Source organism: Chlamydotis macqueenii, chromosome 14, assembly GCF_036417535.1.
Source record: "Chlamydotis macqueenii isolate bChlMac1 chromosome 14, bChlMac1.mat, whole genome shotgun sequence".
Lineage (NCBI taxonomy): Eukaryota > Metazoa > Chordata > Aves > Otidiformes > Otididae > Chlamydotis > Chlamydotis macqueenii.
This window is the reverse complement of record NC_141569.1, coordinates 2,030,042-2,057,986: the sequence shown is the minus strand read 5'-3', so window position 1 is coordinate 2,057,986 and position 27,945 is coordinate 2,030,042. Positions and strand designations below refer to the sequence as shown.

The 27,945-nt window shown below is 39.6% G+C and overlaps 1 protein-coding gene across 5 annotated transcripts; it reads right to left on the bottom strand.

The window, feature by feature from the left end:
* Positions 1-44: 44 nt before the first annotated feature.
* MATR3 (matrin 3) lies at positions 45-27,869 on the bottom strand. Of its 5 annotated transcripts, none has more exons than XM_086758525.1 (15): positions 27,773-27,869; positions 17,843-18,932; positions 13,241-13,302; positions 12,677-12,718; positions 12,307-12,410; positions 11,212-11,264; positions 10,597-10,722; positions 9,848-9,973; positions 9,488-9,658; positions 8,053-8,184; positions 6,570-6,613; positions 5,714-6,104; positions 3,625-4,021; positions 2,906-3,027; positions 45-1,356 (listed from the first exon to the last, which is right to left on the bottom strand). In XM_086758525.1, the coding sequence occupies exons 2-15, from the start codon at positions 18,731-18,733 to the stop codon at positions 1,306-1,308; spliced, it is 2,712 nt and encodes a 903-aa protein (XP_086614651.1). In that variant the 5' UTR covers positions 18,734-18,932; positions 27,773-27,869; the 3' UTR covers positions 45-1,305. The 5 variants fall into 5 exon arrangements, with proteins under 5 accessions (XP_086614651.1, XP_086614648.1, XP_086614650.1 ...); XM_086758522.1 differs by lacking the exon at positions 27,773-27,869 and adding an exon at positions 27,579-27,739; XM_086758524.1 differs by lacking the exon at positions 27,773-27,869 and adding an exon at positions 27,575-27,736.
* Between the last annotated feature and the right edge of the window lie 76 nt (positions 27,870-27,945).

Genomic DNA, 27,945 nt, shown 5'->3' with positions numbered 1-27,945 from the left:
TGAGAACACCACAAAACTCAAGAAATGAAACTGTCAGCAGAATATACCTACCAATGTTTTAACAAGTCATATTTTAATTTGTTTGGAAATGAAAGAGGTTTTAGGAAAGAGAAAGAAAAGTTATGCAGTAAGCTGCTAAATCACAGGTGTTAAAACATGCAGATTTTAAAAAGAGCTAGAGTTTCAGTGTGGTATCATGAACACGAGTCAAGAGTTCAGTAGACACATTGGTTAACATGCCAAACATCTATAACAAATTACTGTTGCCTAGCTTTGTTTATTGGTAAATCACTTTAGTAACCTGAATTCACAAATAAGCAGTAAATAACAAAAACTACAGATAAACACAGGTTACACATGCAAATTCCCGTTCACATGTCACATGTGCAGGTACATTAAGAGCACAGTTCTAAAGATTCTTGACGAAACCAGATTTTAACAAAAATGTTTTTTAAAATGAAGGTATGAAAAAATTACATGTGAAGAATATAAAGATACCTTTTTACATTTCAGGACTCAAATGCTGCTTTTGAATATACTAGAGATGTACGACAGCTACGAGATTCAAGTAAAAGCAGGAAGAGCTCCAGGAAGTAATACTGGTCAGAGGAGAATGGGCATTTACTTTTCACTAAAAATACACTGAATAGCTGACTAGAAAAGTCTAGCAAGAGCTTAGGGGAGAAAAAAAAACAAACAAAAAAAACCCAAAAATCACAAAGTTGTAAAGCTGACTAATCACTAGTTTTCCTATTTGCTATGTAACAGCAATGACATTAAAAGAAACTGCAATTCAACATTTAAAAATGCAACTTACATTTAAAGACTTTTCAAAAGTGAAATGCAATGACAGCCTTACACTCCAAATTAAATATCTGCTAGGCTCAGACTGAAATATGGAATGTTCTAGATAAAATAAAAATGCGGTGTTACTTTTTATTTTTTATTGAGAATGGAATTGAAAGACAATTTCTGAAGCTTAAAGTAGTAAATTTCACTTAAATGACATTTTCTTCCCATAGATAAGTTTTCCACAAGGGTGCAAGATTTTTTTTCTTTAATAGCTTGAAGTGTCAAAACAAAAACTTGTTGCCATTCTCACATTAAGAACAAATTTGTTATCATTAACTTAACTGCATATGCTTTTTGCTACAACATTTAAACACATGAACAGACCTATAATGCCTACTGTATTTCACTAAACCAAAAAAGAATACAGTATTTCCAACTACTACTTGTACTGCTTTTAAAAAAGATTAACATTAAAAACAAAGCCACTGTTTTCCTTACATCCTTCCTTCTTTTCTAAGCTTCTTTCTTTTGCCTGTGGTCTTCTGCCATTTTATCCAGAATTTTCTGTTAAAAGAAAGCAACCACATTTTGGATATAGTTAAGAGTTTCTCACAGGCACGACATCAATAACAGAAACAAATCCAATTTTCAGGCTGTAAAAATCTGTAAATATTAACTGCAAAGGTCATAACTAAGAGGACTGGCACTTCTCTACATACTGAAGTGGATCTCCCCTGGAGCACCACCGAACGGCAGCCTCTGCAAGCATTTACCTGGCCCTGCTGTTAAGAGGCTGGCAAGCCAAGAGAATCACCTTCTGTTTTGTCACAGACTTTTGACAGCAGTTGTGCCACTTACCTGGTGAGAACGTGCCACCTGTAAAGCTAGGGACAAAACATCTCCCCTCCCTAGAGAGGGGTTATTCTGGAGGTCTGAGGAATTTGTTATTGCTTCAATGACATTTGGTAGCAATATCAAGTCATCTCTTTATTTACTCATTGCTCTCAAAGTGAAGGAGATTCCCAGCTAGAGAAGTGCCGTGCCATTGTGAAACAAAAGCTGCATTTCCCCCAGCTTCATTCCCCGATTCTAAAAACCACACCAACGTTACGAAGTCATTCAAGAGCAGCTCGCTAGTCATTTGTGCCATGGAAAAAGATCATAAAATCTCCTTTAATTTAAGTAATAAAGTTAATAAATTGGGATTATCTCCCCCCCTTCCCCTTTTTAAATTCCCATAATCAAGTACCTCAATGAAAAAAAAAAGCAAAAAAAAAAAAAAAGCTATGGGTGATGGATGAGGTGGGTTTTTCTTACTACAAGGTTCTGCATGGTAACTGATTTTTCTGATCTACTCCTTGATAATTTGTTTGCTCTGTGACATTTATTTGTGCCATCTGCCTTCCAGGGCCCTCCATTTATTTAGGGTTCCCTATTATTGCACGGGAGAAAGCAAACGTTTTCAGTCTGAGATTCTACCTTCTTCTCTACAGAACCCCTGGGGTTTGTTTTCAGTTCAGTAATCAATCAGTATGAAATCAATTTATGTGAACACTGCATTATTATTAGAATTTCCTTCAGGATTTCCCTTTCTCAGAGGTGATACTTAAAAACAGCTCACAGTAGGCAAAGATACAGCAGCAGCATTATCATTCATGCCATGCAATCATGTGATACCTCATCCAGTTAGATATTGTAAAACATGCTCACAAAATCAGAAGTTGCAAATATGTGGGGTTTTTTAATATATACAAACTTCAGCTGAAGCTCGGGTGACTGGTTAAAAATACTCTCAAAGGGACAACTGGAAGGGATCATCTGTGTTTACTCTGCGCCACTACTTCTAAGCCTGGTTTTTACTCCAGTCGGAATGCCCTCTTTAATCCAAATTTACAAAAAAAATGCTAGAGACCATCTGAAAAATGTATATCCTGCATATTATTTTCACAGGATGATGTTCTGAAAAGATCTAGCTTGAGTTAAAAGTTAGAGAATAAGCCAATTTCCACTACCTCAAAGCTTTTATTTTTCCTGTCTCCTCAGTCCAGGCTCATTCAGATCTATTCCCCAGGAAAGAATCACGCCATTTAAAATGAACAAGTTTTTGCCTTACCTTCAACTTTTGATAATGAGGAAGGCTGCTGCAATGGGTCTTTTTTGCAACATCTTCATTTGTGTAGAACAGGGAACACAATTTGCAATAAAACCCTGTTTTGGGTACCACATAATTCACACCTAGAGAAGTAAACACCACAAAATAAACTAAGAGATCTACTCTACATCATTTCTTTTATGTCATACGTCATTTCAGCTAAATCTTAAAACCATAATTCACTTTACATTAAAAGCTGCTTTATCTTTAAAAGTCCTTGTTTTAGTTTAGTCAAGCCGGGGCCTAGTAATAACTGAATATGTGCAGGCATTTTTATTTTTTTTTTAATTTAAAAATCAACTTTTCAGATTAAGGGTCCATTTTATTGGTTCCTTCAAAAGAACTAATAACGTTCTGTGATCAGTTTGAGTGCCAAGTATTTAGTATGAATCTAAACTAATATTGTGATTTGTGCTATTAATTGAATTTGTGTTGCTAAAATATACCTCTTCCAATTTAATTTCTGCCTAAGGAAAGTGTTATGGAGAACTGTATGAAAATAAAGGAAAAAAGAAAGAAAATACTAGGGTTAGGGGAGGAGTGAAGAAGGGGAGAAGAGTGGGAAGCCCTAAAATGAAAGGATCAGAGGCAACGTTGCCAGAAACAAAAGTCAAATGACATGAGAAATGCTACCGCAAATGCACAGAGACATATTTGAAAAGAAATGGAAATAGCCTTACCAACAGGAACGTTTGGCTGGTATGGCCCAATCCTAAATTCATCTGGAACAAGGGGTTTCTCCGGGACGTTCTTTGTTTCCTGTTCATCCTGGGTGTCTGTATTTTCAGGGGCGTTCTTCTCGGTATCCTGTGCTGTTGTGGTGGTATCAGAAACTTCAACAGTTTCAGCCTTCAAATTATCTTCGGTTTTGGTTCCATTTTCTAATGCTTCATTTTCCTGCTCCGGCTCCTCAATCTTGTCCACCTTGATTTCTGCCAAGCTATCATCGTTTTTGGCAGCAGCTTTTAGTGCCAAACCCGACTTGCGGAGTTTTTGATGATCAGAGTCTTCTTCATCACCAACCTCATCTAGAGTGACAAAACCTTCCATGCTCCGCGGAAAGCCACCCACGTATCGCTGTTGAGAAAATGTTTTTCTTATGTCAGCTTATTCTTAAGTGTTTCCCTTAAACTGTCTTAAGTTTCAGAAGAGAAATATCTTCTCTAAATTCCTGGAAAAATGCTCAAATTCTTCCTTCAAGACCTACCTCATTCATTCAAAATGTTACTCAAGCATGCAGAAGCATAACAAGTTCTTTTAAAATGTACTCCACTGTGCCAGAATAAAGTTCAATTTCAGAATAAACTTTTTTTTTTTTGCATCATGAGGGCCCACTGTTTTCTCATATCAACATGTGATCTTCAACTTGAGAATTTCTGTATCTTTTTGCTCTACTCTTACTTTGAAAGTCCTTCTAACATGAATATTTTCATTTTAAGTGGAAATCATTTTGGAATGCACAAGTTTCGTTTCTATTTAAGACAGTCCCACAACATCCTCAAATTCAGGCCTGCATAAAAGGTTAAACCTTACCAGAACACTTCTGTGCCCACTAATAGTAAGAAAGCTCATTAAAAAAAATTTAAGAGCTCTTTTTCAACTAGTGGAAAGTCTGGAGCTTCCACATTCCAAAGAAAAAAAAAAAAAATCAAACAAACAAACAAAAAAAGCAAAAAACACCCACCCACCAAAACTGTGGAGGTCTTGACATCCAGCTTCATTACAAGACAGTAATTCTGTCTGATTTTTTTTTTTTTAAACATTCCTGCTGATATGGAGACATCAGTACCCCACATGCTTAGCAGCAATCGTATTACTGAAACAGCATTCACTTTACATCTGTGCTCCAAGAATGTAGGTCTTCAAGGAAGCATGTTTGGGTTTTGAGGCAGTTTATCACCACGGATACCCACAAAATAAGAAATAATCACTGCCATTTGCATTGGCAATATTAATCCCAACACCACGTAACTCGCTTCCCGATGGAAGGATCCCGCAATACTGAGAATGCACACTTCATTCATTAATAAGGAACACGCCTTTTTTGCAAAACAACATTCCAAGTCAATAGTTACTAAAACTTCGCATGCTACTCCGCATAACCCAGTATGATTTAAACAGAAAAAAAGCAGATGGTAGGGCACAGACACCCATGAGAGTGTGGGATCATCTGGTGAGAAAAAGTAAGTTTACAGCAAGCAGCCTGTGACTGAAGACACCTTGAACCTGATTTTTTTTTTCCCCACCTCCAACTGGAAACAGGCCTTGGCTGACTGCAAATGGACTCGCCTACCTCTCTGGCTAAGCATAAAGAGCACATGTACATACAGTTTTGTCCTAGTACAGTTCAGCCTTAAGTCCCAAATAAATAATTTTTTGAGTTTCACTGTTCTGCTCTATGCTCAAAAGAGTAACTACAGCATCATGAGAAACTGCTCAGGAGAAACCAGTTGCTGGTTGCTTAGTGTTAATCAAAAAAGGGGTGAAGAGAAAGGCAAGGAAAACCCCAGGAAGTGACACGGGTAGAAGCCCAGAGGTTAACAGTTTCTGTCAGAAACCGTGGTTTATAACCAACTGCACGTGCAAGTTGCATCCAATGGGATCTTCCATTTTCTTCTCAGGAGCTTTAACACCTGTTTCTCTTCAGATAGGCATGCCATGCACATCTTTTAAAAGACCCACAGAAAAAGATCTGAAATAGAATGTACGTGGTGTGCTATTTAAGTTAGACAGGGGTTTCCACACGCAGGTACCTTGCTATATGATTACCTTTTTAAGCTTTTTCTTTGCTGCTGGATTGGCCACAACATTCCCCTCAACTTTTATGGTCACATCATCAGCTGTGTCCTTTTTTTCCTCGGTAGTCACATCAGTTAAATTGGCAACATCTGCATCATCTCCTGCTGAGCTGCCACTTTCTAACAGTGCTGCTGCTTCCTCCTCATCTACTAGCAGCTCATCTTCAGATTCAAGGAGTAAACTAGGCTCATCTTGGTCTGCCTGTTCACTACTTTTAGCGCCTGATGGCTCAGCAGCATCATCTTGTTTCTCCTCTTTCACCTTCTCCTCCACACTGCCACTTTCAGGTTTCTGAGCAGCATCTGGTTTAGACTTCTTATCACTTGGAGAATCTTTGCTGTCTGGAGAGTATGTTCTTTTTCTGTAAAGAACAAAGGATATTTGCTTGTAAACCTGAAGAGAGCCCAGAAATTACTAAAAAACCCGTTAGGTTGTATTTTTCTAGACAAGCTTGAGAAAGATTGTGTTTTAATTCAGCAAATGCAAGATTGAGGGAAAGCCTGAAGGATACCATTCTTCAAATACACAAAAGGCTGCTGCAAGAGGAACTGTCCTTACAAGAACAGGACAACTGCTCATGGGTTTAAATTGCAGGAAGGCAAGGCTAATTAAGGACTTGAAAAGATTTCCTGAGGAGCCTGAAGAGGCTGTGAAATCTCCATAATTAGAGGAAGAGGGTAGGTAGCATATTAGAAAAAATCTCAGGGCACAACAAACAATTTGATCTCAGCGCTTGCCTGACATCTTTTGTATAATTTCTATACTCTGGAAAAAATATTTTCATATTTCTTTTAAACAGCATTATACTTTAGCAATAGGAAATTACCTGGTTTTATCCTTTTTCAGCAGTTCAACTCCTTTGTTTGGAATCTAAAATAAAATTTAAAGAAATTGTAAGTCACAGTAGAGTATTACTTCAGAAACTGTCGCAGCATTAATTCAGACCAGACAGCACAATCTAGCCCAGTGCTTCCCATTATGTTAATCCATAGGTACATTTACCCTGCCCACCTACCAACCAGTTATATAAATGCTATTATGTTGGACAGGACCGTACCAACCTGGGAAAACCATGTCTTTATTCACAGTAATTACCAGTTATTCAATACAAAACACATGGGATATGCTGCTCTAGAGAAGTCACACACAATTCCTCTCTTCTTTATGAGCTGATATGGTGTGGTGCAGGCAGTGGCACGAGTCTGTCGTAATCCATACTCTTCTCCCTTTCATTCGTAGTGGGCTACATGGAAAGCTTTTCAAGAGCCTAAACACTTATTCAGGAGTTACTGAATTGGAAATTCCACTTGTACAGCAGTAACATGGAAAACTATTCAACGCACTGGTTAAGTATTTGAATTTGCTACAAAGCATTCATTTTTGGTGCACGATCATGTGCAATAGTAAGATTTATTCATACCCCACAATAGAAAGTTTATATATTTTATGAGATAGCTTAACAGTTCAGATTTCTCCTGCTTTTCTACCTAGTGTCCTAGTCTGATAAAGTCTTATAATTGGAAGAGTAATTAGCCTGTTATGTCCAAAAAAAAAAAAAAAAAAAGCAGTAAAAGAAAAAGCTATCAGCCAACGCTTCCCTCCTTGATATGTGCTGCACACGCAAAGGTGCAGTTACATCATTAAGCTTGCACAAAGCTTACTCTTAAAAATTAGATCATAAGACTAAATCTATCTATCCAGGTATCCAGGTCGATGAGGTTAGTGTCCACAGCAGGGATCAAAGAGCTTTTTGGTGCTAAAGAAAAAAGATTTTTGGATGGCATCCAACACAGGAAACACATTCTGTTGTAATACTTCATAGTTTAAAAAGGAGTCCCTAGTAACATTTTGTCTTTGTTCTGTACACAAGAGTAGGTGTATAACAAAATCAAACGGACCAGCTGCCGTGAAAAGAAAAGCCAAGAATTCTGCACACAATGTGTGAGAACACAGTTCTGCCACCCCGCTTGATTTTACTCGCTGATCATTTTCAGAGCAGTCTGAGAAAAAAGAACCCGCATTACAGAATGTTCTACACTGAGGCATTTTAATTAAAATCTGCACTAATTACTTTAAAATCTGAATTCTAGGAGTCTCATTTTTGTTTCATCTGAAAGGAAAATCCTTTTACTTTGTTCTAGGCCTCAAAACGCCACACTCACAGTAAATAACTGCACTTAAGTAGCCAGAAAATACTAAAGCGAATCCTTCAATTTCACAAGCAGCATGGAATTCTCAATAAGCAACAGCTATTTTCTACTTCACTTTACACCTTTAAGTACCATTAAAAAACTAATTCCACTACTTACCCTTAACACCAGTTTCTTGTATTTTTCAGACAAATCCACTTTCACACATCTGCCTTGGAACCAAAGCGCTTTGTTGGCACAATGCTCAACCATAGCTAAAGCATCTTCCCTGGTCTCCATCTCAATGAAAGCCTGAAAAGATTAACACACGCATTAAAAACAACTACAAAATACACAATACTTTTGCAGGCAAAGCTATTTAACTTCAAATACAGCGTTTCCAAATGCTGAATCAAAATTATGAGATTCAGCTATATCCATCCTCTCCAAACTAGCCACGGGTTTTAAAATTTACAAGAGCGCTCTATATAGCCCAGCTTTTCAATTCAGTAATATTAGAAAGTTCCAAAATGCAACAATAGGCATTTAAATAATCGGGGGGGGGGGGGGGTCGCCAAGGTCACCATAAAGTAAAATATTATTCCAAGTAAAAAGCATCTGGACAATGGAGCTTATTCATTTGGTGCCTAAGTATCTGGGAATTCCAGAGTAGCTGAGAAACTACTCGAGGGTTTTAATTTTTACTACTTTAGAAAGAAGCCTGAAATGGAAAGGCAGCAGCTGCTGGTCTATAAGCCCTGTTTTGTGAGGTGTTCCACCAAGAAATAAGCCTATGACACAGTAAGCTTGCTCAACAAGCTTTTAAAAACATATCTGGGCTAGAGTATCATTGGTAGATAGAAGCAAGCTGTTTCTGCATCCAACTTAACCAGCAAGGGATTTTACTGTTCCAGAGAAATAAGGTCAGGGAGGACTTCCTAGGGGTCATGCAATAAATTCTAGTAATTTTTCATTCCACAAGTGTGGCACTTGGGGATTCAGGCACTCATCTCTTTGAAAAAGTGCTGGAATTTCCCATTTAACTCAAGGGAGCAAACTGGGGCAGCAAAGCTGAAGAAAATTTAGAACGGAACACTTTAAACTCATGTGTATTTATAGAAATCATGTGCGTGCACATCCAAAGCATTTTACTATACATGTGCAATGCACTACCTTCAAATATATTTTTTTACAGTTAGACAGCCACAGCAGGACTGCTTTGGTTTAGTTTTAAAGAATGAAAAATAAAGGGGTCAATGAAAGAAACGTGTAATAGTGGAAAACATTCGTTAATGTTTCATAGGTAATTTTTTTTTCAGCCTTAAACAAAAAGCTCCAACACTCCTAGAAAGCTGCATAACAAAAAAAAAATAAGCCTCAGTGCTAAATATACTTTCTTCACAGCTGAGGCCTGTTCTCTTTTAAAGCAGCTCACATTACAGTAACGTTTCACAGGAAGCTGGAGAGCAAAACACCGCCACCACAGACCTGTAATTTCCGTATCTATGCTAGAGCAGAACGTCTACACTTGCACCAGTTAAAGGCATTTCTTTTCTTCCCAGTTAAAAACCTTGGTTTCCAATCCTCGCACATGTATGTTCCCACGGTCAGTTACCTGGCTTTTCATTCTCATGAGGATGTAGTTCTTAATTTTCCCGTATGGTTCGGCCAGTTTGAGTACTGCGTTGTCAGAGTATCCCGAGTGAGGTAAATTGCTGAGGTGAATCACACAACCAAGCTCTGGTTTTGGTGGCTCAGTTTTTTGGTCAGGTTTACCCTCGGGTTTCTAAAATGAAGAGGGAATGAAATTTTTTAAGTACATACTACATAAAATACACATGGGTGACTGTCCCTTGATTAACTTGATACAGCTGAGAAGTACGCAAATTAAGAATAACTTAAATGAAGCAGCTCCATGACACTGATTGCCCTAGATGAAAATCAGGCAATGTTAAAAAAGACAGAAGTGTTTTACCTTTATTCTTTTGTATTTCTGTGACAAGTGGACTCTGACAGGTTTCCCAAATACCAATGCCGGTGTTGTTGAGTAGTACTCTACTGCAGCCTGGGCATCTTCAGTAGTAGACATTTCGATAAATGCCTGAAATAACAAAAATAAATTAAGTGCTACTCCTTCAAGAGTTAGTATTTTTGTTTAAAATCTCATGTTCTTCCTTGCTTTCCTGTAAAAACAGCTGCATCTAAAATGAAAATTGCCTTCTGGTTACAACATTAACTGAGCTGCAGGACCTGGCATGAATTTCGCATAATTTATTTAGGTGCACAAACAGAACTACTTTGTTTGTTTACATTCTCCCTAGGTTTAGATTCAGAACATTCAACTGCTTTCTGTTTTTTTTCCTCTTTTATGATAGTGGCTTTTTCCACACTTCAAAATATGACACTCTTGTACAATACAAACTAAGACCAAATAAGTTTTCAGAGAATATTAGAACAAGAAGAGAATTTGCAAGTGCGGTGTAGTTTTGAAAAAGCTACGAACAACCAGCAAGAAGGATTTTTTAAACAATATTTAAGATTAAATGCAGTACTATGGCATTTCTGGAGACATATTAGCCTTTCTTCCTTTCACACGTGACCTTGGTGACACATGTCACCTTGCTTGGTAGTGATTAAGTCCTTTTACCAAAATTAAGCTCAGACAGTAAGCACATTAAAGACACCAAGCAGGGACAACAGCAGTACTACAGGGCCTACTCTTACCTCATTGATTTTGTTTAGAATCAGGTGATTCGTAATTATTCCAAATGGTTCAACAAGCTGAAGCAGCTGGTATCTCAAGTTCTTTCCCCTCTGGAAATCCATGATGTGAACAACCCTGCTTGTTTCCTGTTGAAGACAAAGCATGCATACACATGAAAAGAAAATCTCTATCAGCTAACCTTAAAAGAAAGTCTGACAAGGCTCCGCTCCACTTGTATCTTTTGAATTTTTTTTTCCCTAATTTTAAAATCTTCACTAGTAACTAAAATGAGATGCATACAGAAAAGGCACAGAAGCTCCAGGGATTTCCACAGAGGAAGATGCCTGCTGTGCCAAAGCTGCCTTTCTGCATGTTCATGTTCCACAGCTTCATCATAAGATAATTTTTCTATAGGGTCCGTATAGTTTTGGAACAAGTATTTTGAGGAGTACTTGGCACAAGAAAACCCCAAACTTATTCCAAAATTTCAGTATTTCCACACAAATAAAACCTAAAATCTCTTTTAAAGACAATCCATTCATTAAAAAAAAAAAAAAAATCTTATGAAAGAAAACAAGAAGCGTATTTGCAAACAATTGTGGGTTTTTTTTAAAAAACAATTTTTTAATACTAACCACTCTGCCCTTTTGCATGTGTCTTGGTCCTTGCATATTTCCATTTCCAGCTCCTTTAAGACATTAAAAGAATGAGCAAGCTTAGTTCAACCTGTAAGACTGGTAGTAACATGTCTTTTTACAAATGATTTGTATCTCTTAAGAACTTGTAATCCTAAACCAGAATGACATCAAGTTTTAAAAACTAACGATTTCATTACAGTCTGAAAAGGGTTACTGATGTACAGAAACAGTGGAGAGTACGTAAAGCCCACTGAAAAAAAAAAAATCCATCCCGTTTTAGATTAAGATTTGCCATAGCAAAACATCTCCGTAGATAAAAGTTATGAGCTCTCTAAGTAAAAGACACCTTGTACAACTGAGTTTTTAGTGTAGACGACTCCTAGTTTTGGTTCAAAACCACCAGTTTTATTATAATGCCCATTTACTAGGAAACACCTGAAAAAAAGCCTTTCAGATAGTTTGGCTCAAAGTCAAGTATGAGATGTTTTGAAAAATTAACAGTATTATTTTAATGAAATTAAGTATGAATGCATCTATCATCTAAACATGCCTTTAAATGTCTGAAATACTTGTATTCTCTCAGTATACCTAGGTAAACAAATTTGTTTTGCTCTTAAAAGAAGTGACAACTTCAGGCAAGAATCTGATTCTTAGCCCACCTTCCTGTGAAGGAGAGGCTTGCATCATCTATCTTCCCATTTCTCTGTTGCTATTAAGATCTATTTGTCAAATCCATTTGAAATTAAGAGGGAAAAAAACTTAAGATATTGAATTCTTGCAAGTTTCACAAATTCCTCCCCACCAACATGTAACTAATCAGAAGATAGAAACAACAACAACAAAAAACCTTCTAGGATGGAAAAAATACAAGTCCAAAACATGTGTGGATTATCCAACACAGTTAAAAAACCAGCCATAACAATGTGGCTGGTAGTTAGCAGCAGTTCAGTTCCACTGCTCAGGAGAATGAGTGTTTTGTTTTGTTGTTCTAAACCACTGGTAACAAATTAAAACAAGAAAAAAAAAAAAAAAAAAAAAAGAAAGAAAATCAAGAACTTAAGCCCTGTAAAAGCAGGTGCCTGTTGATGTTACCTCTGGGCCCAACAGGAGGTCCTCCAAGGTGAAACGGGGGTGGTGGTGGTCCCAGAATTCCTGGTGCAGGGTTTGTGGACTGCTGCAACATAAAGGGATCGCCCCTAGAAAGAGGGGAAAAACACACCTTAATTTTAAACAAACAAAACTGTGAAGCTTTCATTCTCAGGAAAACCTAATTCCTGCAGAGCATCTAAGGAGAAGTCAACTTTAGCTACTTTTACTGCTGCTAGTAGGAAACAAAGGGAGGTGCCCATTTGACAAAAAGGAGGTTTGTTTTTTTCACATAAATGTTAAGAATGTCCTCTGCCTCAAATTAAAAAAAAAAAAAAAAAAAATTACAAATACTTTAAGATGTGTTACTACTTACATTCCATGTCCTGAATCACTGTCAGGATTCCATTCTGGATATCTTAAGACACACAAAGAAAAAGCAAATGTAAGAAAAATACCATCTCCTGGACCTACGTAATACTTTTCATACAAGCAGCAATTCCTTTACATGTCAAAACAGACAGAACAGTGCCCACTGCAGGACCACTACAAGACACGAGCAGTAGCCACTGACAGAACACAAGTGCTGTTCTGAATGAGAAACCTCCTACGCTACCCAAAACGTGTCTGCCAATTTATAATACAAATTGCACACGGTTTGTTTTACAACACAAAGTTAGAAGTGACTAGTAAAAAATTACAACAGAATCTCAACTGTTAAGATCCAGCTCTTTAAAACAATACATACAGATCCATACGATTCACAAGTTATGAACCAAGATCCCTTTTTTGTCCTGAATATGCTCTTTTAAGTTGCATGTTTTATTCCCTGCAGTGCACAGCACATTTTCTGAACCTGCTTTGTGCAACGTAATTGACCATTATTTAGTTGTACATGCCCTCATGCCACAAGAATAGTTACTGTATTTCAAATTCATACATTTCAAGCAGCAGCTGACATCGTCGGCTGTGAGTTGCTCCATTGATATGGTGGTTCCACTCCTGCAGCAAAGTAAATAATTAAAAATTAATAGCCACACAGGGCAGGCCATTTTTAACAAAATGTTGTATAGTGCAGTTATCTTCTCTTCTAAGCTGAAGTACAAAGATACATAGACATCAAAATCTTTTCGTAGTGCTTTCAAGAGACACTGAAATTGGACGCAGCTCCCAACCCCTAACCTGGGTGAAAAGGGGTCTGATGAAAAGGGACTGGCAATCTGTGGGCTTGGTCCTGCCTCAGAGGTGCAGAGCTTACCAGGGGATGGATACCTGCTGCAGCTTACGTGCTTATCATCGCTATTTCAACTTTTACAACTGGATGCTGAGTTTTGGTGTTTTTGGGTTTTTTTTTTGTCTTCAGTAATTTTAGAATTTCTTCTACTCTCTCTGCTTCATTCCTCAAACTTTTAAAGATTAATGTGAACTAAGCACTCAAGTTTTTAGAACCATAAAGAAGCCAAAAAATTGGAAGGAATTCAGAAAGGAAAGACTAAAAGAAATGAAAGTGTACAGCTAGGACAAACTACAAGTACACAGGTGAAATATAAAAATATATGACCATTTGAGGGGAATAATCACAGAAAGAAGATCTAAATCAAGATGGTGCGAAGGAGGAATAACAGAATTAAACCAAATCAGCCAGGTAAAACTCCTTCTGGTTCTGGCTTTAGCACTAGAAAGGAATGAGGGCTTTCTAATTTTTCTCTGCAGACTATTTTAATTATGAAGGGGGTTATTTATTTCAAGAGGAGAGAAGACATGAGGACTTCTCTGTTACCGAAGCATAGTGTGCCCGATCTCCACATCCTCACAAGTAACAGCACTAGTTTGTGCTACATTCGCATTTGTAAAGAGACAGAACTCTGAAGTTTTACTGCTGCACATCTGTGAGCCTTGGTCTAATTTCCACTCTGCTGCTCTTCAGTAAGCAAAGCTTGTCAGCAGAGACACACGGGGTAAGTCAGCTTTAGGTTCGCAGAGAGATGGAGAGTAATTCTGGATCTCTGGGGCAGTTTAACAGCTGAAGGTTTTCTCGTATTGGCTGAATTTTCAACTGCGAACATGTAAACTGCACTGGCCAACTGTTTTGTCTGTCTGTTCTTACACATAGATTTCTGCTCAGCATCCAGAGATGATTTTTGCTTAATTCTTCATCTTTCCTGATTTTTAATTTCCAACACAGTATAACCATCCTTCTGGATACAATGAGACACTCCTGAGCCTTACTGTAGTGCTTCCCTATGCTAAATGCCTGCCTTGCACTTTACACAACGGAGAAAAACCTGGATTTTAAAAGTCTCCCATGGAGTACTGTCGTTAAGCTACACTACAATATTACTCCATGATACACAGAATATCACGTGGAGCAAGATGAAACCTTCATTCATTTTATCCAGAAGATGTAAAATGAGAGCACCACTTTTTCTTCTTAACTGCACAAAGCATAGGCTCTGCAACTATAAATTAATAAATACGCTGGCAATTAGGATGAAAAAAGCCACAAAAAACCCCAAGCAAATCTACCTATGAGATATTCAATTCTTAAAACCAAAGTTTCTTCAGTTTAAAATTTGCTAACAACTTTTAGTACTACACTAGAGAAAACAGTCTTTTAAACACTAAAAAACCCTCTAAATTTGGGTGCACAATCTGTAAAGCCTCAGTGGCTGATTCTGCTAGATATAGCACGCTTTGAAGCTGTCTTAACACATAATTTAAAATTATTACAAAATGAAGTAGAAGTTATCTGCAAACTAGAGCCAAAGTTTGGGAGATTAATTCTCATTATACTTCAAATGCTTTTAAATTGGCAAAAAAGGGAGATCTGACATCTAACTTAGGCTTTTTTTTTCCCCGCCACCCAGGGTAAGTTTTCAGAATAACAATGGCTCATCTATATTATTAACTTTTTATTAAATGTAATTCTTAAGCTGAACTTCCCTTTCCTCCCTGCCTCTACCCAGTCGGAAGCATCACTCCTCTGAGGTTCCAGGGCACTAGGTATTTATAGACACTAATTAACGTGAACACTCAAAGTTAAGCTAGAGAAAATCTGAACAGAGTTTCTCTTGGAACTCAGATTACCTTTTGCCTCAATTGATGCGAGCAAGGGGACGCACTGTACTTCAGAAAATTAGGCCAAACTTAAGCACCTAATTTTAGGCAGCCCTCTATTAGGGACAGGGCCATGTTTTTCCTTTGAGATGTATCACTGTTTCAAGTGTTTAACCTCCAAATTCATCTGCTCATGTTGCATCAGCCTTTTACTTTGGCAGGGAAAACAATCCCTCCACATCTAACACCTCATTCCTCGATAAAGGCATCAGGATTGATGAAATGCCTAAAAACCTGGGGCACAATTTACTTCATAATTAGACAGAATACAAACTGGGCCTTAAAATATACACACGTAAAATTAAAGCAGCAATGAAGAACATGACTAAAAAGAAACAGAGGACTAGGCTGACAGGTTAAGTTACACTAAGGTTGTTTAAACCCTTGCTTGGGCTTAAAATACGCATTGCTTTATCATACACTTTAAAAAATCTTCTATGCTATTTTTATTTGGAGGTGGGGAAAGTAAGATTTTGATACAGCAGTAATAAGTTTACATTGTCCCAGCTAAGAAAAGCATTCCCTTTCTGCTTTCCATAAATTTTGGTTCAGATCAGATTACTTTAAAAGTTAAGTCCTCCTTGATTCAATTTTATTGGAAGACAGAAAATAAGAAATTTTGTAACTGTTAGGTATGCAAAGCAGAGGAAAAAAGGAGAGAAAGAGAAAAATTCTTGTAGTGCCATGATTTCTGACATTAGAAACAAAGCCCAAATTTGGGTCATAAGAAACAGATGATCCAATCTCAAATATTTTACGGTGTACTAGCAGTTTAAGTCAAAGCATATTCAAAAAAAAAAAAAAAAAAGATGACTTTACATGTTACAGAACAAGTCAGCCACTTAAGTTATGCTGTCAAAAGAATTTGGTATTTCTCATACCTACAAAGATATTTCGTGTTGGATATCCTTTCAACAGTTCTGCAAACCAGAGCAAACTAAGAACCAGGAGGCTTTAAAATAAAGTGCTAAAAAGAACCCTACTTACAGGATTACGGGCTGCCATCTTCAGGGGCCTCAGAAGTTTATGTTTTCAATCTAACCAAATGAAGTCCTTTTACAGAACTGAGCATGGCATCTAAACCGTTAACACTTAAAACCTTTTATGAAAATAAACATCAAATATAGGAGACAAGAAACCCAGATTATTGTGATTATTTTATAGAAAGAGTAATTAAAGCAACACAAGTTCATAAACTGTCAGATCAGCTGGAGTCACACACTGTGTGCTCTCAAACTGGTTTGATCATTTCCTCGCAGGGAAAGAATAATTCTCGTGTTTCCAAAAGATCAGATGTATGGAAGCAGCACTTTTTGAGAGGTAACTGTAAAGAAATGGTTAGTAATAGCAATTCCACAGTGTATCAATTTCACAGTAATAGCATGTATTGTACTTTCAATTGAAGGCCTTCAAGCTAATTAGCCACTAATTGTGACAAGAGGGGCACTGTATTAGCCAATTAAATTGCATAGTATACTGAAAATCAGCAAGATAGGTAAAATTGGAAAAGCTGAAAGTGACAAGGCTCTGAAAATAATATCTGAATAAACAGGGCGTTTCGAGTAACCTGCTACCTCGGCAGAGAGTTGAACCATTCATGAATAAACTAAGAGGGAAGTCTCAGCACAAATAACTGAATACACTCGAAGATCCACTCTACTTGCGAGCCAAGTAAAGACCACTACTAGGAACGGGGAGCAGGATACTGCAACAGCAGACTGATTGCTGGGAGAGTCTACAGGGATAGATGCAACATGTGACAATAAAAAGTGAGTCTGAAGTGTCTAAGAAAGTTGTGAAAAAAAGGAGAAAAATGACGACAAATTTCAGCCATAGTATGAGATAGAGTGTTAAAGTGAAATTAAAAAGGCAAGAATGAGCTAATCTAAAACGTGGTGTTTACTTTTGCAAATAAGTTCCAGGGCTCTACATTAACTCTTTCCCTCTGGACAGGGAAAAAGTAGAACTGTGCAAGAACGCATCTTAACTACATATAAATCAGCAATCAAGACAGATGTGGAGGAGAGCTGAAACTAGCTTCCTGAATAGCACAGTAGATACACTGCAAAAAAACCCCAAACCAACAAAAAATAAAAAAACCCACCCAAAAACTACTCGAATGCCAGATGTTTGTGGTTAAGAGAATATGTAGATGTAAAATATAAATAAGATATCCCAGCAGATGATAGCTGTTTGACTTGAAGTTAAGCAATCTGGGCAAACAAAATACATTAATGTAAAGCCCTGGTTTACAACGTTTGTTACCAATTACCTTGTAAATAAACCAAGTGCCTTTTTCACTCTCAAACCAACTTTCAGATCATTTCAAAAGCAACCAGGCTACAGAAATAATTAAAGAAATAGGCAAAAACAGAACAGATACTACAACGTAAAGGAAAATAGAAGTATCTGGTGCGTAACTCACCTTATTAGAATGAACTGGCATATCACATATAGAGCACAGATGGGGATAACCCTTCGGTAAGAATCCATGGAAGTCTTCAATATTGCTATTTGGAGGAGCACCTCTTTTTTTCTCAAAGAGAGATCTCTCGGGACCAGGACCACGACCCATTCTGTCATACTCACTGTCAAATTTATGATAGTTATGCGAAGTCTCACCATAAAAAGATTCATCCCTACACCTTTCTCCATCTCTTAATCTGTCATCTTCATAATCCATTCTGTCATAATAACCAGATTCTTGAGAACGACTTCCATGGTCGTAGTCAACCACCGGGTTGAGACTAGGACCACGATCATCAAAGCTATCTCTTCTAAAATGCCTTTTTTCTTCCCAATCATCCCTAGGTACTCTGTACGGTGGTTCCCGTGTGGATGATCTGCCATCTCTACCATAACCTTCTTCAGCTCTCCTCCTTTTAAGTTGTAGAAGAATCTGAGGCAAGTTTTCAGGAGTAATCTTGTCCTCGGGATAGCGACTCAGTTCATCTAAGTCTCTAGCAGACAGACCAAAGCTGGCCAAAATGTTAGTGGCCTGGTCTGCATCTCCACGGTGCTGAGAAGACAAAGGGAGCGGACCTCTACTTCCAATGTTAAATATAGACTGCAAATTATGGGAAGAGGTACTACCAGAAGACAGCGCACTATGAGATCCTTGTTGGTTCAATGAAGAACTCATTCCAAGATTCATTAAGCTAGCAAGGCGTGCAGTACCCTGGTTCATCCTTCCAAGAGATGCTGGCATATTTAAAGACTGGGTAGCAGCAGCAAGAAGGCCTATTCCTGCAGAGAGGTCACGCCCATGACCTTGTGAATCCCTACTCAGAGATGACTGCTGGAATGACTTGGACATTGTAGAACTATAGCGTGTCTACTTTATGGATCAAAAAAAATTTCTTTTCTTTTTTTTTTTGTGTTTTTTTTTTTTTTAAGATGGCTGAAAGAGCTCACACTAGAAAGCTAGGCAAACTTCACTTCAAAAATGGTAACGCCAAGAAAGAGGATCAATAATGACTGCAGATCTTCTTCAAGCTGAGAAACACCAGACAATTCTGTAGAAAAACAAGCAGTTTTAGTCATAAATCCCTTTAAACAGATGCAGTTTTAAACTTATGCATCATGTTGACATTAAAGATCTCAATCTTACAAGGCTTTTATTATGTAACTTAACAGATTCAAGAGGTACCCAGAACCTACATATGTTATTTCAGATTAAAAAAAAAAAAATACAGTAGTGTTTACTCCTCTTCTACAAAAAGCTACTTTCACACTGAAGACAAGTGAATTTCAGAAGTTTGGGATGTCTGAAAGCATCTAAAGCTTACTAGCATATAAGCCTTGATCTCTGGTTAATGGTTTTGTTTATTCTCTACACTACTGTACTGTGTCTATGAGAAGACCACAAAAAACTTAAGCCCATAGAATCCAAGATGACTTTGGCATATAACATATTTTTGAAAACGAAACCTATACCACCACAGAATAGGACGAAAAGAAGTTAAAAGTAACTGAAGTTTGGGCAAAAAGTTTCTGCTGTAAGATCTGGTAAATAAGACCAAACATAATATTCAATCTTTATGCAGTAAAATTCAAATTACTGATGTGAAGACAGATGTGAACAAGAAAAATAAGTTTTAAATTTTGCAGGAAGTAAACAAGACCTCTTGCTCAAATTGCAGTTATACAGGTAACAGCACTTCGAAAGTGATTCTTTACTCTGTTACATTGCAGCTGTGACATCAGCCTGGACTCTCAGACCTCAGGCTAAACAAGGTCAGGCTTAGCACTGGGATGGGAGACCCAAGGAAAACCCTACTCCTGCAGAAAGACACTGGTTGAGTCAGGAGATGGCACTACGCCCCCGGCCAGCCCTGGAGGACAGCGGCGTCCGTGTCTTACCAGCATACTGCTTCCCTGCTTCAGGCCCGACACTGATACCATGACCACGTGGCAGTTAAAGATCCTAGAACAATGCTGTAAGAGATATCTGCCCCGTGTCCTGCTAAAATACTCATGTAGTATTTAAATATTTGGGGCAACTGCATTTAAGTTGTAACTAACTAGTGTGTCGCTATCCACAGTATGTTTTATGGCGAAATGGATACATTTCATAAAATGTTCTTTTTTTAGTGCAGAACAGAAGTGAACCACATTCCTTCTCCCCATACTCTTTCAGCCACAGGATACATATATATAATTTAAAGCAATTCAACACACATGAACACATTCCAGCAGGAATACATTGTTCTTGGGTCCCAAATACAGTAAAGCCCTCTCAGATCTCCGCAGAGCAGTTTTGCTTCTCCAGCACTGCCACTCGAATGCACATAAAACACAATCACTTGAAAAAGAAACAGGCACAAACTGCATTGCTCCAAATGAAATCAGCTTCTGAGAACAGGTGTGTTTGGGGAGGAATGGAAAGGACAACATGAAAGCAAGGATTTTTCCTTGAAGAGACCAGTTCTGCAGAAGGCAATTGCTCTTGTACTGGAAACAGAAGAAAAAAAGGTCAAGGTTACCAGCATGTCTCTATCCCAACTGCCTACTCAATCCAGAGCCCTGTTTTAATAGCACACAATCATTTTTCTATTTTAAGTTGAAAAGCATTTGCTTTTTCTTTCTCAGTAGCAGCACGTTACAAAATTATGCATTTATGCAGAAAAATAATGGATGCTATGAGAGATACACAAAACCCACACAGAACTCCACCTTTGAGAAGTAACTCCTTTATACAGTTTGTTGCATATTCTGTTATCGGTACATCTAGAGTCATATTCCAGCAATGCTTTTAAGATCCACGTACACTGAAATCACTTAAAGTAAGTGTAATTGTGTAACTTCTGGTTCAGAATAAGAGTTTGAAAAACATGGGGATGAAAATAATTTTAAAAGTATCTGAGGCAGAAGACAGAAAAGCACTGTAGAAAGCTTCAGAGGAAAAGAGTAAAACAAGAATACAGGGAGAGCAGATGAGGCAAATTCTAAGTGAGATATCCAGGACAAGCTGACCACACTAAGGAACACCTGAATAGAAAGCATTTAAGAACTATATTGTAAAAATCAAGACTCTTTCGAGTTCAAACATGAGAGAAACATTAATATTCACCTGAGTACTATGTTCTACCTTACATATATTCAGTAATCTTCAAAGTACTTTATAGCAATTTTACAAGTTAATCCTTACTCCTTCCATTTTTGACATATAAATTTCCTTCTAGTTCATTCACACACTTACAGAAGAGTTTGACACTGAACTTACTAGGTTTTTCATAAAATCAGGTACTCCAGAGGCTTTACAAACCTGACCCCAACAGTGACTCAGCAGACAACCACGTGGGCCGGAAAGGCACGGTGTGTCCTGCTGTTAATGCAAGGACTTGCACTATTCAAGTTCGTCACTAAATCAGGAAAGGTCTCCACTCTTCAAAAACACCCTTTCTCTTTGAACAGATGCTCACTAATCCTCTTGTCACAAATTTCAATTGGCAGCTCATTGTCCACTGCTCTGGGGAGATTAGCAGAAAACAAACCCTGTCACAGCCCAGCCTGGAACGGACCTGGGTCACAGAGAACCTGATTACGTGCTATGTTTTGTCCCCACAGACACACGGAGGTTTTACATAACCATACCGTGCTGCTGCTGCAAAGGCCCACAGAAGAAAGCAGCAAAGGGAAAAATAAAACCAGGAAAGATGGGAGGGGAAAAAAAAAAAAAAAAAAAACAAAAAAAAAAACCACCAAGACACAGAAACAGAGATGGCCAATCTTACAAAAAAGCATGAAGTGGGACAGTAAGACACTTGTATGATGAAGACAGAATATAATGTTGGCAGCTGGTCTGCTGGCCAATAACTGCCCTACACCTAACAGGGTATTTCAGTGGAGTGCCTACAAACACTTATGTTTCTGAGTTATCCTCAAAAATCAGATTTACCACACCACTGACTTCTTGCGATTGCTGTTCTACTCTACTCCTAACCATCCCCATTCTTTAAGATCAGATGAAGACAACAGCAAAAGGTGGGGGAAGAGCTCCAAAAAATCATACCAAAGAATGTTTAACTTCCACACGGTCAGGTTTAGTGTGTGATTCTAAGATCGCATTTCTTGTGTCGAGCACATCTGAAAGATCTCATGTCAGTATCTGATAGAGACAGGTTCCCACGGACCAGGGCCAGCTTCTAAGCGAGTGTGCCATCAACTGAGTCACAGCAACAAGATGAGTTTGACTGAACAAAGCTGTCTAAAGATCCAGACATGATTTAGCCAAGTTGAAAGTGTTATGCTAATTATTCTTCACGTAATTTCAGCTATACTGGGAACAGACAGGCTTTCAGATACACATTTTTAAGGTCTGTGGACAGAAATTTGGCCATATTAAGATTTGAAAATATGTAATATAAAGCAAACTTGAAATAAGGTGAAAGTCAAAATGTTACTAGATTTCCAGACAAATGTGGACAATGAAAAAAACACTTTATATCCACGAGTGGCAAAAGAGTTTTCTGCAAAGGCAGACAACAAAAATAAGATATTTGAATCCTACAGAGTACACTGCTACAAAATAAAGATCAAAATAAGGCTGATTTTCAAACACTATAGAAGGATTTTCTTTTAATGTAAAATTGATTATAAACTCTTGCTCCACATAAATATTAATTTTGGTCCTGAAAATAATTTAATTCAGTGAATTCTTGGGATATATTGAACATGCTGAACACGATAACCTTAGATTACCACTTTTTATGGAACATTAATAGGCTGAAAATAATTTAGCTCCCTATCCCTTCTACCACTGTCAGGTTTTAACTTATGTATACATATTATAGCTTTAATATTAATCTTGTTCTTAGAACAACTCATCTTTTATCCGTTCCTCTTCCACTATTTATAGAAAAGTCTCAAAAATGAAAAGTAACTTTTCACTTTCTAGTCAGTTTCACTTTCACTTCAAAACCAAGATTACTTAACACACATTGAATTTAATGGAACAAACTCAGCGATGGTAAAAAACATGAAGTAATCCGCAAGCTGAAAAACACACCCTCGGTTTGTAACACAAGACCTTTGAAGACTGTACACCCTTGGGGAAAAAAGTCCCAAAGAAGTTTCATATCCACAATCTCTGCTTTTTGGGTAAAAATCTACAGATTTTTCTTCTCCTGGTTATGTGTTGCACTCAGTGCAGCAATCCCATTTGCAGCAACCTATCCTGCTACGGAAGAATTCATATGTTTCTTGGCAAAACTGTCTCCAGTGCATCATGGCGAAAAAGGTTATCGACGGAAGAGATCTGGGAGTCCAAGTGACAGATGTAGGCAGACAGCTCCCCATGTTGCTCTGAGAAATAATGGCAGCAAAACCAAGAACTTGCAAGGAAATTAGAAGCAGATGTTATCAAACCACTGAATGACTGCATAACGGATTTGAAGTCTACAGGATTACTTTAACTCAGACAATACAGAAAAGGCCACTGTTTTTCCAAAGGCAAAGGAGGAATTGTCCAGCAGCCATAGAGAAAATGCAGATTATCACCCATTTCAGGCACCAGCATTCAGAGCGGTTATTGAATATTGCTGTTTCACATGCAAGAAAACAACTCCTCTTGTTCAACTGATCTTCAAAGGTGATGACCTCAAAAATGTAAGCAGCACCTGGCACACGGGATGCATGCACTTTTTTATGCACAGATTAGGCAATCTGTTTAAGGCCTCGCAGAACAACTGGAAGAGTTTCATTTCTTAGGATTATGTTCAGCTTCATCTCAGTGACTTGCTTGATCAGAGGAGCACATAATAATCTGAGAACCGAGGTTACTGTAACAGAGGATTGCTTCAGAACAGAGAAGCATTACATATGAAAAAGACTTTATTATAAATGGGGAATTAAAATGACTAGTTTAGCAATTAATAATCTTCAAAGAACTTAACACAGTTTTCAACATTTGAATGCAGAAAAGAGCACAGTAAAAGATGCTGATTTCCTATTTCTGCCCCCTATGTAATTTAATAAATTCAAGCATCCTTCTTTTTGTAAGAACTGCATGGAAAAAAAGTGCACTCATTCCTTTAGAGAAACAACAGAAGTGAAAAAAGGGTCCAACAAACAGTATAGAAAGAGGAGAGGGGGCAAAAAAAGGAGTGTATTTTTAGAAAAGGAAAATAGAAATGCCCGGAACATAGAAAATAACTGCTGTCACGCGTAACGACCGCTCCATAAACACAGGATTACCTCTACGGCTTCCATGCACTCCCTCCTACTACTGGTAAACCCACACTTTGTGACTGCCTTCAGAGCTCCCACCCTACAGCAGGATGGACGCACACAGGTTGCGGCACCTACGAAAAGCTCCACAAAGCCATGAAGACTTGGCTCAACGGAAGAAGTCTACCAAAACCAGAGCCACTGCAGATCAATGCAGGATCTTAGACGGGAAGCTCTGGTAATAATGACCGTATGTTCATGCACTTGGCAAAGGGAGGAGACAATCACAGTTCATTCACATCAGTTTTGGAGATGAATAGCCTCACAGGCACCAAAACTTTGACAAAAATCACGGAACGTACCATAACCATTTTTAAAGATAAATAGGCCATACATAAAGTGATCCAAATAAGAGAGTTAATCACTGCAACAGAGAACCAATTTTATCTTTTTTATTAAAAAAAAAAATCAAAACAGAACACTTGTATTTTGATCCGGTAGGTGATTAAAAAACCTTCTGACTAATCAGTGAATATAAATCTGCCTCCAGGCATTTCCAGAGCTGGGAAAACATCACATTCTTTCCCAGCTGAAATCTTGCATGAGGTTGTTGAGATGAATTCTACTTGCAGAGAAGAATCAAGGGAGTGTTTCACTGTTCTAGTGCTCAAAATAAAAACTCTGTTGTTTAAGTTATGACTACAGAATATGGTACTTAAACACTTGCAGACTAAACTAGCTCAGAAATACTGAGGTATTTGCTTTTGTTTTCAAGACTTGTTGACTTAGAGCCCTGAGGAAGAATGCAAGCAGCACAGAGGCCACACAAATACACTCATAAATTAACAGACAAACTGAATGGAAATAATTTATTTGCAGCTTTGCTTATAACAGCTTCTCCCCAAGATTTGCTGAGCTACCCAGAACACTGTCAAGTATTACATTACAAAATATCTTTGCATTCACCAGAACTCTCAGCAGAGATGTGAGCAAGTCACAGAGAAGGGCAGGAAACAATATTCACTACTTTATTTCCCACCAAATTAATGAGCATTTTTATTTAAGCGTAGTCTTGAATAAACCAGCTGGCAATCATATTTCAGTTGTATGGACCCTAATACCATGGATCCTTAATGTAGTTTGGAGCCTCAGAGATTGACTCTTCATCAAATTATAGAATCGCCGAGGTTGGAAAAGACCTTTACGATCACCGACTCCAACCGTTAACCTAGCGCTGCCAAGGCCACCACTAAACCATGTCCCTAAGCGCCACATCTACACACCTCCAGGGATGGTGACTCCACCGCCTCCCCGGGCACCCTGTTCCAGTGCTGGACAACCCTTTCGGTGAAGAAATGCCTCCTAATATCCAATCTAGATCTCCCCTGGCACAACTTGAGACCGCTTCCTCTCATCCTGTCACCTGTAACCTGGGAGAAGAGACTGACACCCACCTTGCTACAACCTCCTTTCTTCCCTCTTCCTCAACTGGTTTTCAGTGTTTACTTTTAGGAATATGGATATTCACATTTCAAGGATGCACTTAGGAATTTCACTTGGTTATTTCTCTCATCATTTAGTGCTGGGATGCGTGCAACACGTAGAGACGTGTAAATACATAGTAACCTCAGACAGCTTCTCACACAAAAAAGGCTCGTGACATTGCGAGCCGCATCAGAATCATCAGGAAGCCACTAAAATTATTGATTTTGTTGTTCAGATTTCAGCTCCTTACCCAGTGCACAGTGCAGAAGCGCGGATATTGGGTTACCACTGAACAAACCTACGTACAAGGCTCAAGTGCCAGTATCCTCACTCAAATTTCATCATTCCATGTAATTCAGTATTGAATCATTTTATGTATTTTTTAATGAAATTCAAGACAGAAGTTCACTATTTTCTCAGTAATAAATTAAAAATGTTAATATGCTTCACTATATTTTCAAAAAATAATATAGGATTTTAATACAGTAAAAGTTTTCAATGCATCAACATGTTTGGAAATTCAAGAAGATTAAGCCACTGGATCAACAGATTATTTATGAAGAAGCATCAGAAAACGCTCCCTTTTCCTCTTTGGAGGCACAAAAACTACACAGACTGCTTTAGGAGACTTACATTTTCAACAAGAGCTGCTCCTTACTTATCTTACCCTAAGCAGTCAGGACCATCTACATCCCAAAAGTTCAAAAAACCTGAAGAATTTAAGGCTGAGTAAAAAGAATAAAGACCATTCAATTGTTTAAAACAGTAGCAGATACTTTTTTCCCCCAAAGGTACACTTCATGGAAGGGGAAAAAAGCTGAACATTTAAAAAGAGGGATTTTTCAGCTTGCTTTTTACAGCAGAAATGCTTCATTTATCAGAACAAAGCAGTTCTTCGGGTTCCCAGAAAGTTGGGGTTTTTTTAAACTTTTGCTTATTTTCAGCATAGATGAACTTTATATCTCATTACTTTGACTCTGGAAACAAAATACGCACATAAAAAACACACAACGTTATTAATCCACCGTAGGAGGGAAAAAAAGAAAAAATAAATCCCTGCAGCATAATTTGTGACCACAGTCTAGATTATATGAAAGTGAAACTGAGTAGAAAGAGGAATTAAGTGGATGCTTCCATAGTCAGTTCTTAACGCTCAATTCATTAATTCTTAATGCCAGACCAACATCAGAACCAGCAGTTCTGGAGCCTAACGGCCTTCAGAGCCATTGGGCTGGCAGGCGCGTTACCGACATGCTGTTCAGCTTCCCAGTGGCCGTTTTTTTTTGGGGGGGATGGGGGGAGCTGAGGAGGAAGGATGTCGGCCCCGAGGCCGCGGCGGGAAGCCGAAGCGCTAGCGGGGAGCCCGGATAAAGTTTCAGCCAGCGGTTTGAGCGGGGGTCACCCCTGAGAACACGTTTTTCGTGCCGAAATACCGAGCAGCAGCCTCTCTCCTTGCCCTCAGCGACCGCCGGGCTGGGCCCAGGCGGCGGCCGGGCGCGGGGCCGGCCGGGGCGCGGCAAGTGGAGCCGCGGGGCTTTGTTCGGGCCCGGCCCGACCGCAGTACCGCCGGACGGCGGGCGGGGGCGCCGGCGGCGGGCGGGCCGCGGGGCAGCGGAACCGGCCGGGCCGGGCCCGCCGTTGCCGCATGCGCGCTGCTGCCGCCGCCGCGCGCCAATCCCGCTCCCCCCCCCCCCCCTCCCCGGCCGTTTCTAACGGACGCTCCCTCCACACCCCCCCCCCGCCCCCGCCCTTTCCCTCCTCCCCGGAGCGGTGGCCGCCGGTTCCAAACATGGCGGCGGGCCGGGGCGGCCGCAGCGCCGCTCCTACCTGCGGGCCGGGGGCGGCGGGAAGGGACCGCGGCGGCGCCTCCCGCTCGCTGTCGCGCCAGCGGCGGGGGAGGGGGGGGGGAGGGAGGGAGGGAGGGAGGGAGGCGGCTGCGCGAGCCCCGCGCACGTCTCGCCGCCCTCGCGAGAGCGCCCCCGCCCGCTGCCCGCCCGCTCACGTGCCCGGCGGCCGCTCCGCGCCGTTCGCCTCCGCTCCGCTCGCCGGCGACGGCCGCCCGCCCGCCCGCTCCGCCCTCCGTGCGTGGATGTGGCCGGGGAGGCGGCGGGATGAGGCGGGGGGGGGGGGGCCGGGGGGGGAACAGAGGGAGAGGGAGGCGCCGCCGCGCCAGGTCTCGCGAGAGGTGGGAGCCGCTCACCTGGTTCTCGCGAGAGCCCCGCCGCGCCGCCCGCCCCCTGCTCATTGTCCGCGCGCTCCCGCGGGGGCGGATGGGAAGGCGGGCGGGGGGGCGGGGCTGGGCGCCGCCCGCCTGTCCCCGCCCCCCGGCACGGGCGGGGGGAAGAGGAGCGGAGGGAGCAGAGCGGGGGGCCG